We start from the raw sequence: 10,938 nt of genomic DNA on the forward strand, positions 1-10,938 counted from the left end.
CTTACAGCAGAGGGCAGTGCTGTACCCTAAAACAGGAACGCTGTCACACCACAAGACATAAATACAACAAGCTGCCTGCCCGGTAAACAGCTATAATGAAACAGCATGGCTTTGTTTTTACGGGAGGTGTTCTAAGACAACAACAAGGACAAATAGGCGGGTGCTGTTGGCAGTCTCAGTGGGGCGCCTTTCGGGAGCCTGTGATGTGTAAATGAGAAGCAGACAGGCAGGCAGACAGACACCCAGGCAGGCAGGCAGGCCAAGGACAGAGCCAGGTGGGACTCCTGTGTCATATACACCTCCACATGAGCCACAGCCACTGTTGCACCACACAGGGCCGGGTGCTGTACTTGAGTTGCATGCTCGTTTCAAAGCCAGAGACCCAAAAATACGCCTTGGCTTCCTTCCTTTAACACACAAGTCAAAGCGAATGACCTTCTGCTCCCCTGCACAAACGCCTCATTTAGAATGCAGCAGCAGTGCCATCTGGGGGACACCACCCACAATGCACCAGGGTGATCCCATAGGCACCACAGATGACCGTGAGAGTGGGAGTCTGGCTCTGAAATGTGCTCCGCCCTCATCGCAGGTGGAGCACCCTGGCATTGCCGCAGCGTAGCGGGAGCACTGAGAGGACACCGGGAGTCCCGTCCCTGTGACAGGAGGAGTGGCGGGGACGCCACGCACGTGGGTGTGACCGCGCCGAGGACACTGAATGCGGCTGTGACCTCGGAGGCGCTGGGGGCACGCGCACACAGACGCACACAGGCACAGCTGACTGGGCAGTTTGGGCTGGCTGGGCCCCGGCTTTAGCTTCGCTGATCGAGCTCATTCCTGAGGACCCAGACAATGGCACCGGGTTTACAGGAGAGAAAAGAGTGTGAGCAGCCCCAGAATAGACACCACGCTGCCCTCTAGCCACCATTGCTGGGGCACATCCGGTAGGAGCCGTAGCTGGGGGGGAGGAGGGGTCTTTGGGAAATCCGTCCTGCTCTCCGTGTATCTCCAATTCACCATGTGCACCACTGACCCCACCAATCACATGGGAGATTTATCCTGCTGGAATGAGAGAGATGAGCAGACTTTCTGCATAGCAGAATCCCTTCAGTAAGACATCTCTCTATAGGATTTTTATTAGACAAATGATGATCTTAGGTGGGGAGTCTTTTCAGCAAAGTTTAAAATAATGAAATGTCAATCTGCCCTCACAAACTCTGTGTTCCTACAGTCATTAAAAGATGTGCCTCACATCGGTACTTGGTGTACCCTGGCCACACTGCTGATCTGAGCGGCATGATTCCAACGAGGCCAACACAAGCAGCATTCTGGCTCCCTGTTCCGACCAACACAAGCTGTTCCCTGGAGAAAGACTAAGGGCGCTGCGGTGCTGGTCCCATTGTAGCACACCCTGGTACTGCCCAGCTCCACACACACGCTCAATACCACAGTGCCACAATGGAGTCCATTTACTAACCCCCTGCTGTGGCTGGCAGAGGGGACCTAAAGAATAGGGGCCTTGTTTTTGCGGGCTGAGTGCTGCCCATTCTGCATCTGCAGAGCTGGGTGCCCCTCTCCGCACCCCAAAACAGAGGCGATCGACACCCACTGGCACCATGCAGATTTCAGGACGTCGCCACTGCCCGACTGCCTTTGTGTTCAGGTGCCTGGTCTATAGCTCTGAGGCCCTCTTTACTGAAAAGCTGTTTGCAGAAACGAACACTTACAGGCTCACAGAAATGCTGTCATTTCTAATTCAGTAAAATGTGAGAATTGGTCAAGGGTCTGCACTCTTTTGTAAGGCACTGCATCTCTGTTCAGCTCCATTCACACAGAAAACAGACTAAAAATAAGTGAAGTGGCTTTCTGGACTTCTCTGGAGGTAATTTGGAGCATTTACTAGACATTGGCCAAGTTCCCTCCTCATGTTCCCATCCCTGTTTCCACCCCCCACTCCATTTCTCTCTCCTTTCTTCCCATGGAGTCCATATTCCCCCCATTTCCCTCACATCCCCTCATCCTATTGGCTTCACCCTGTACCTCAGCCCTCTGATTGGCTGGCTGCAGCAGGACCCACCTTGAGGCTCGTGTGTAGGGCGGACTCAGGCGGGTACACGATGAAGTGGCGCAGCGTGAACCCGAAGCCCTGCGAGTTCTTGTGCAGGACCACGGTGCGAGGACCCTGCCAGGCCAATCCCTCGCCTGACGCCGGCCGCGCGTTCTCATTGGACGATGAAATCCCATCTCTCCGCCCTTTTGCCTGCAACATAGATGGAGACACATGTGAGAAAAACCATTGGCTAATCTACCAAGCTGCTTTGTGTCATATCAGAGACATAGAGAGGCACGGCAGTCCGTCTGCTCTCGGCCTATCTCAATTCTTCTCTCCTCTCAGTTCCACTTAGCATTTTCTGACCTCTGTTAGAACAATGCCGGGGAAAGACACCCTGAGAAAGGTGACTTCACTTGCACTGGTGAAGCCCCTGGGACAGCATGGCATTTCTGAGTCACTTCCTCTCGCTCAGGAATGTCCAGGGAAGCTATTTTAAACACAAACAATCAGCCTCATCGAGCACTACGTGGTACACGCAACAATGGAGGCCTGAAAATAAACTGGGGGCTTGGAATGAAACAACAGGAAAATAAAAGTTCCAAAAGTAGGAGACTCCTCAAAATGTTCCGCCTGTATGGAGGGCAGTGGGAGAACCTGAGAGCCACGGTGAGGAATGTGTGGACGGAGGTCACACAGCCAATCAGGGGCTTCCTGAGTGAGGCCACATGGCAACACAATCACACTGAGCTTATTCTTCACCACAGGGCTAAACCCTCAAGCCTGTCCCTGAACAGCTCTTTAAACACTGAAAATGAAATGAAAATCCATTTCAACCAGGTTAGAAATGATAAAATAGTTCATTAAGAAGCCATTGGTATTGTCTTGTTGCCTTATCAAGCCTCCTGCCTTGAGACATCTGTATCTAAATGTTGGGGTGATTATAAGGGAGTAGCCCAGATGGGGTCTTCCGGGGTGACTAGATACTTGCTCCTGTTGAACGTAACATAAGCCCCTGTGTCTGCACCTGATATTGATTGGCCTGATTGGCGATCCTGAGGAAGTGGAAAGAGAATTGCAGTCGCAATCAGGCAAACATCAGTATTTTCATTAATTTTTCAGTTAGTCATGCCTTCCTCATCAGCATTTTTTGTTTTTCCATTGTAAAAGATATGTATGTATTGTTTAAATAATATTGTTCCTATATTCTTCTATATGAAAGCTGTTCCAATAAGACATTTCCTGAACTGTTTTTGTGTAATGTAACCTGTGGCAGTTCTTTTTTCCAAGAGCATGATATAAATATAAATAAATAGAACAGAGAGTACAGAAGGAGCAGCAATGGGTGGGTATTTCAACAGCTCAGTACCGATTGCACAGCACACACTTTTTCAGAAACATACATCTAAAGGTAAGAGGCCTTACATAACATCAAAACTGTGTCAACAGACTTTTTCTTTAGATGCTAGTCTATCATTTCGAGGCTAGTTGAGGCCATGTGTTTTATTATGCTTTTAAAAGGAGAGAGAACTTGCACCGATACGACAGTGACACGGTCAGTCAGATGATGACGCAGATGGATGAATGAAACCATGCAGACAGCGTACGCCCAATTCCCTTCAGCAGCACTAGCCCCTGATCAGTGATCAAGGGTGTGGAGAGCAGTTGTGGGTCACCTAAGACTTTCCAAGCACCGACCTGAGATCAGTGTTTCTGAGGAGAGCAGGGAGAGAGGGAATGGGCCTGGAATGTAACCCCCAAGCCCCTAAAAGGTGCATGAGCGGGAAAGCGTGGGCATGGGTGAGCAGGGGTGCACAGACACTGACGTCACACCGAGGCCCAGCAAACAGGAATCCACCCGGCAGGCACGCGTGAGAACTGACACCTGCCACGCCCCCCCTTTTCTGTTACCCAACACCGGGGCATCTGACCAAACAAGCCAGATGAGCGCTGCAGCCACGCTGCTGTCTGTGTGGGGGAGCCAATGGCTCTCACAGGGCCCATTGATACATGTCAGGAGGCAAACTGATCAAACACTTCCTCTGGGTTTCATTTTGCTGTGGAACCACATCAGGTGCCTTTTAAACTTTGCAACAGTTTATGCGTGAGCTGAAATCTCACCACATCACAGCAATTTGCCACTATGGATGGGCGTGTGATAACAAGGTAGTGGAGTTTAGGGAGACTGAAGGTGGACACGGATGAGTGAGTGGATGAGTTAATGACAAATGTCCATTTATCATGGTAACTAGTGAGTACTCCTGTGAGTTCCCAACTCACCACCACAGTTTTAGTTTTATGTACAGATGCATATACAGTTGCTGAGAGCACAATGTTTTTTCTCACATATCACAGTGGGATACAGGTGTACCCCTTCTGCCCACCCCTGTGAAGTCACATGGCACACAAGCTGTCAACAATTGACAGAGGGCATTCCTCCTCTTCTCTGCTACTGCCTCATTCACTCAACTTCCTGCCCCCCCCCCCCCCCCCCCCCCCCCGCCAACATTCGCTGACCTTGCAGGCTCAAAGCCGCACAACAACAGGAAGTGGCAGCCGTAAGGGAGGAAGTGTGGTACCGGAGGGGTCACTGGTCATTCAGAAAATACCATTCCTCTAAAAATAGCAGAAAGCAAAGGGAGGTGTGGCCCTTTCAAGCACACAGCCAGTTTCCTTCACTCTCACAATGAAGTGTGTCCCTCCATTCCCTCTCTCTCTCTCTCTCTCTCTCTCTCTCTGCAGCCACCACAGCATTTCCTCTCCCTTCCTTTCCACTCCTTTCACCTCCACCGCAGGGCTGTGACCGCAGCGCCTCCAGCCTGGCTCTCTAGCAGCACAGGCGTCCACCTCGGCTCCGCCATCCTGCTACCTCCCTTCTTCCTCCTCTTCCTCCTCCTCCTCCTCCTCTCCTCTCTGTGCTGCAGTAGCAGCAGCAGCCGCAGCAACAGCGCTCCATCTCTGCCTGGCCTGGGGGCCATAAACACCACAACTCCACCACCCCAGACCGGGGCTCCCGAGCAGACAAAAGCACAGCACTGACAGAGAACAAAGAGGGGAGTGGGACTGACCTCCAGATAGAGAGGGAGAGAAGGGGAGCGAGTGACAGAGAGCAAGAGAGACAGACAGCGAAAGAGAGAGCCCTGGACATGTTGAGGCTTGCACTAGAAGAGTATAAGAACAAGGATTGCATTAAAGGTTAGAAACAGCTGAGAGATATAGAGATGGGGGGGGGGCACCAAAAAAAAGAAAGTAATGCTGGAAAGAGAATGTGAGGAGAGGGTGGTGGGGCAGAAAGCTTAGTCCGGGACAAGCTCCAACATGACAATTTCGACTGCAGTCTCCCTCCCCTTACTGACATTGGCAACCCTAGTATTACTCCCCACATATGGAGCTGCTTTGCTCTGGCCTCTCCACTTCTGCTTGTGTCTGTCAGTCTGTCTGTCTTTCCCCTCTTGTCTCTCCACATTTTTCACTCTCGCTCCATCTTCTGGTGCCTATGCCAGGTATGTAAATTAACATTACAGAAGTGCTTAGATTTCAAATGCCATGGATTATCCAATTATTCTTCAAGAACAGACACTGACCTCACTATTTCAAATATAATTCACTTAAAACATCATGCATGCCATCATGACTTTGCAAAAAAATGAGTCTATCAGTTCATCAACAGCATAACAATGAAAATACTGCAGTATTGTCGGATCACCACACAAACAAACAGAGTGAATTGGAAAATTAGTTTAATCACTCTCTCTCACTCTTGCGGTGAAGCTGAACCTTGCCATGACCAAGCAGAAAAATAATACGAACAGCACAACCAGTCAGGCTAGTATATTTCATTACTACTCAGCACGTCCAGCCTCAACATAGATTGAGTGCACTCCCCGTGAAAACACCATTGCCCTCACTTCCTAACACAAATTCCTCCCAACAGCTATCAGCCTGCCTGGTTTCCCAATAGAAATCAGAAACATAAGCCGATGCAGATGAACTGAATGCACATTCTTATAGAAGGGATGGGCCGCCTGATCAGAACCAGTGCCTGATTCCACTGCTGATTTACCTTTTATCATTTAACTACCTTACCGCTCCTCCTGCCCACAGCCTGATTAAGGAACTCCCAGGATTAATAAGGTTTTAGGTCATGAAACCTGGAGTGAAAAATCTACGCTCTTCTGCTTTGAAAATGTGCATTATTCATTAAAACATTAGCCATACCTGATCAAACAGCCTCGAATGATTAACAACTGCCAGATATTCATTAACAGTCCTTGAGTCTGTCTGGCTCATCTCCTGAGCTGCACAAAACTAAAGGATCCTGCATAAAAAAAAATTGCATCTCACTATAGGATGTGCATTACGGTATTTTGGAATGCTCCTCAATGAATGTATCCTTGCATCACTGAGAATTTCCACCAATGAGGATTTCAAGCTCATTTTTCAGTATCATTAGACATTTGACAAAATTGAATGTAAATAAGCAAATTCATGGACGCCGCTAGAGAATAATACATTTTACACAGATGTGTTTTACCACTTATACAGTAGATATGCATGTAATTTGCGGAAAACAGCTCATTAGACGCAGACCACATATGGGATGCAGCAGGCCAAACTGTCCACACACGCAGACAGCCCTTAAGAGTGGCTGGATTGGTTGCACTGCACATCTGGTTTTCAAAGCCTTTGACAGGTGCCATTGCTAATGATGTACCCGAGGATTTCTCTCCTGTGTAGTTAATGAGGCTGGGAGTTTTGACGGCTTGGGCGCAGTGTGTAACTTAAATAAGAGGGAGTCTGCGATCCAGCCATCTGGGCAGAGAGAAGACTCACTCTACTTCTGCACACAGCACGATGTAGAGGGTGAGGGACACAAGCCGCCCCACTGAGCTACCACAGCTTGCGGTCCACCTTTTTAACAGATCGAGGGTGAGACAGACGGAACTCTCTACACATCCACACACACACTGCCCAGATTGCCAAGGCTGGATCTTAGACCTGCTCTGGGAGCTGGGCTTCGGGCGTGTGTCTGGCTGAGGGCTCACATTCTGCAATCGTTCACTCACCTTCAGACCCACCAGGAGGGACAGCCAAACCCACCTCAGCAACACTACACAGCTTGGGAGAGGGCCACACACCCAAACTATGACATTCGACAGATTGACTGTCCCTACCCAAATCTCACCGTAGCACTCCCGCAAGGCTATCTGACATCACAATGGAGGTGTCTGTTAGGAGCCCTCTGCCTTCAAACACAACCCGTGCCAAGTTCAGTGGAACATGTAAACAGATCACTCTGCAGGTGCTGCCGTTGGTGACTAAGTCCTTTTCAAACAGATGAATGCCAGCAGGACAGGCTATGCAGGCCTGCTCGTGATGTCTGTCAGATCCTTGGATCATTCAGTCTGGCAGGTAGAAGGAGTCTGTTAAACAGGGATTTCCACATCAGTGACACCAAACAACTCCTGCTGGAAAGAATTTCAGAATAGCTGTCAAACAAACCCAGGGGCGAGGGAAAGCACTGTGCTCGGGAGAACAGACTGGCACCGGGAGCTCGGTGCCCCTCCAGTTCTCAGAATGACCGGTGACATTCCAACATGAACATACACAAGTGAATGCACACACACAAACACACGCATATACAAACGCTCTCACACACACACACACACACACAGAAACATATGCACACAAACTTATCTGTGCCCTTCAATGCACTGATTACAGCTGAGGTCAGTAACGGACTGGGGAACTCCATCGCTCAACCAATAAATCAATTTCCTTTTTAGAGGCCCGTGGACACACAGCGCTTCACAAGGCATGGCAGAGAGAAGCCAAAGGTCACATAACTATTGTAATGGGATGCATGTGGAGCGAGAGGAGAGCTCAGAGGGACGGTCCCTGCGCGCGGGGCGACGCCGCTGCACTGTTCACAGTGTGCGCGCACCACGCAGACTTTTCACCAAGAGGCCGAGAGTAAACACACACCAGGGCGAGAGCTGTTCCACACAGGCCAGATCTCCCTCACATGCCCAGCTGTGCACACTGCATTCACAAGCCCCCCACAACTCTTACCTTAGCAGCTGCATGTGGACCCCTCTCCAAAAGAACCAGCACCACTCTCCAACAGTACCTGTACTGCCTCCAACGAGAACAGCTCTGTGTACTATAGAACCAGTACTGTCTCTGGTAGAATTTACACTCATCTCAATAATAAAGAGATACTCTCCTAAAAATATGATTTCTGAGCAACCAGTATAGTGGACTCCACCAACCCAGTGTGGAACCTCCTCCAGTGATGAGACGTACATGTGCCTGTACCTGTGGCCAATCAATATGCTACATGTAACTACAGCTCCAAAACCCCGACCTCCGCACTGTCCGTTACCCCCGTCCTCTGTCCCAGCCCAGAGATATAATCCGTTACTGTAGCATTAGAGGGGTCATTCTAACATATTCTGGTAAAAATAAACTGGGTCCCAAAGAGCAAAACGCCACTGTCACACACCGCAGGCGAGAGAGCTACTCTGATTCCCTTCCCCTCCACCAGTCACCCGGAGCCCGAGGCAGCCTTTACATAAGACCCTGGCACCGACAACCAAACGACAGACAGAGAAGCAGCCGACTGTGCACAACAAACAGGAAATCACAGAACAATGGAGCCGTTCACCCCCAAAATATAATGCAAAATTCAGCGTCAGACACATAAAGTCGACATCACAGACATAATGCTGGTGCATCAGTCATTTTGCTTTGCTGATTATGCCCGGCTACAATTCCATCTCAGCTTCTCTGAGAGCATTACCTTACTTTATTTGACTGGCCCCGAAGCAACTTTTGGGTGGGTTAGGGGGCGAGAGGGGCGCTTACCCTGGGCTGCCAGCAGTGCTGCCGCTCTCTCCTGTGGGCTCCTCTGCCGGGCGGGCCCGGGGGTGAGCCCACGCGCACCCCGCGCAGCACCGCCAGCCAGATGCAGCGTGGCTCCGGGGAGCTGCAGTCCACCCCTACTGCGTTTTCGAAGCACCACTCCTTCCCCGCCAGTGCCGGGACACCCGCCGCCGCCGGCCGCTCCGCCATCCACATTCCCTCCCCGTGCTGCCCGGACCAACGCCCGCGGGAGCGCAGCTCGGGAGCGGCCACAGCAAACTCCCCCCGGGTCACCATCGCCGGTCCGTACTCCCACCCCAGCACATGGGCCGCGCACCGAACGGGAAGCGGAGGAAGCGATCGGCTGGCGGAAGGAACGGTGATAACGAGGTGGGCGCGAGGCGAGCGCTCCTCAGCCGCAGCTGGCAGGGCGAGAGCAGTCCGTCCACAGGCAGCGGCGGAACCCCCTTCAATGGAACCCCTGCTCGCTTCTCTGCTCCTTCCTCCTGCAGCAGATGATGCTATTCCCACATGTTCCACATCCGATGCTCAGCGCTCGGCTTCCAGTGACTTGCAGGCAAAAAAGGCTGCTCCGGCCACGTTCCCAGTCCCCTCTCCAGTACGCAAGTCCCCGAATAAAGTCAGTCAGAAATCGGTCAGAGCGCGGGCTGTGCCAATCTGCTGCTGTCGGGGTCACCTGTTTGGTACCTCTCCTGACCAGTCCTGGTCACTTACAGAGATTCGGCTGGAGATTTTCCTCACAAGTGCCGGTCAATCCTCGTTTGCAAGCACAACTGCCATCCAGGAGGGACTTGCACTCTGCCTCCTCTCCTTTCTCTTTCTCTCTCTCTCTTTCTCTCTCTCTCGTTCTCTCCCTCTCTCACCCTTTCCTGCTCCTCCCGCTCCCTGGCAGTGCAGTGAGCGTCTTCCGTCTTACCGGATCATCCCTCTCCCTCCTTCTCTCTTCAGCTCCGTCACCACACAGGGACCTTTGCGATCCCACAAACCCAGGTGTGAAAAGAGCATACCCGAAAGAGCAAAAAGGATAGAGAGGACTGAGCGGAAATCCGACCCCTGGCTGTAGCGGGAGGGACAACGGTGCCCCTTTACCTTGACACCTGTGCGCTGTGTGGAGAGAGAGAGAGAGAGAGGGACAGAGAGAGAGCAAACACAGAGAGGCACTGCTCTGATCCCCCACTCCACCAATCAAGCCCCCAGGAGACACCAGAAAAAGAGTCTGGTTTCAAACAAGAAGAAGGCAAGGGGTAAAGAAAACATGAGCTCCACTCCTCGGTTGCCTCTCTTCTGTCATTTCTCTCTCTCTCTCCCCCTCTCACCCCAGGCAGCGCACACGGCTACAGCCCCCGGGCTGCTGATGGGACGGGCAGGGGCTGACACTAACTGGGGGAGCGAAGGGGAAAAAAAAGCGAAACAGGAAAACAGGAGAGAGAGGGAGCTGGGGATGAAAAACAGCGCAGCAGCAGCGGGGAGAACATACTCCACAGACACACAGAGGGCTGAATGACAGAGAGAGGGAGAGAGAGAGAGACAGACACCTCCCCACTGCTGCTCATTCAGGAACGCAGAACAAAGCAGCTGTTATTGGCTATCAAACCACTCAACACAGTCACACACAAACATGCACACACACACACACACAGCCATTTAACAAACAACCAGTCACACAAAACACACAAAACCAGATCCAAATCAAAACCAAATGTTCCCCACGATGTGACAGCTCTCAAGACACAATAATTGAACCTAATAGCAGGCTCTTCTGCCACTGTGAGTTCATACTCTAAAATGTGGCATCATCATACCATAAATTTGCTCTTACAAGCAAATGAAAGTGCAAGACCAAAGTGAGACCAGAGTCCTCTCCTATAGCTTCTTCACACAGTTACATAAACATGAAAACTACACACAGACACACACACACATATATCAAATGCATATGTATGTAAACAAAGTATCTATGTAACAACCTGAATGCTATGACCCTGGACCCCTGACTCCACCCTTAG

General features: G+C 51.0%; 1 protein-coding gene across 1 annotated transcript in view; it reads right to left on the reverse strand.

Moving 5' to 3' along the window:
- LOC118784542 (rho GTPase-activating protein 23-like) overlaps positions 1-10,472 on the reverse strand; it is a 32,689-nt gene extending 22,217 nt beyond the window's left edge. The window contains exons 1-2 of the mRNA XM_036538864.1: positions 8,915-10,472; positions 2,075-2,257 (exon numbers count right to left, since the gene is read on the reverse strand). Of these exons, the coding sequence (XP_036394757.1) occupies positions 2,075-2,257; positions 8,915-9,208 (477 nt within the window). The 5' untranslated portion in view covers positions 9,209-10,472. The remainder of the gene's footprint in view (positions 1-2,074; positions 2,258-8,914) is intronic.
- Between the last annotated feature and the right edge of the window lie 466 nt (positions 10,473-10,938).

Source organism: Megalops cyprinoides, chromosome 1 (assembly GCF_013368585.1).
Source record: "Megalops cyprinoides isolate fMegCyp1 chromosome 1, fMegCyp1.pri, whole genome shotgun sequence".
NCBI lineage: Eukaryota > Metazoa > Chordata > Actinopteri > Elopiformes > Megalopidae > Megalops > Megalops cyprinoides.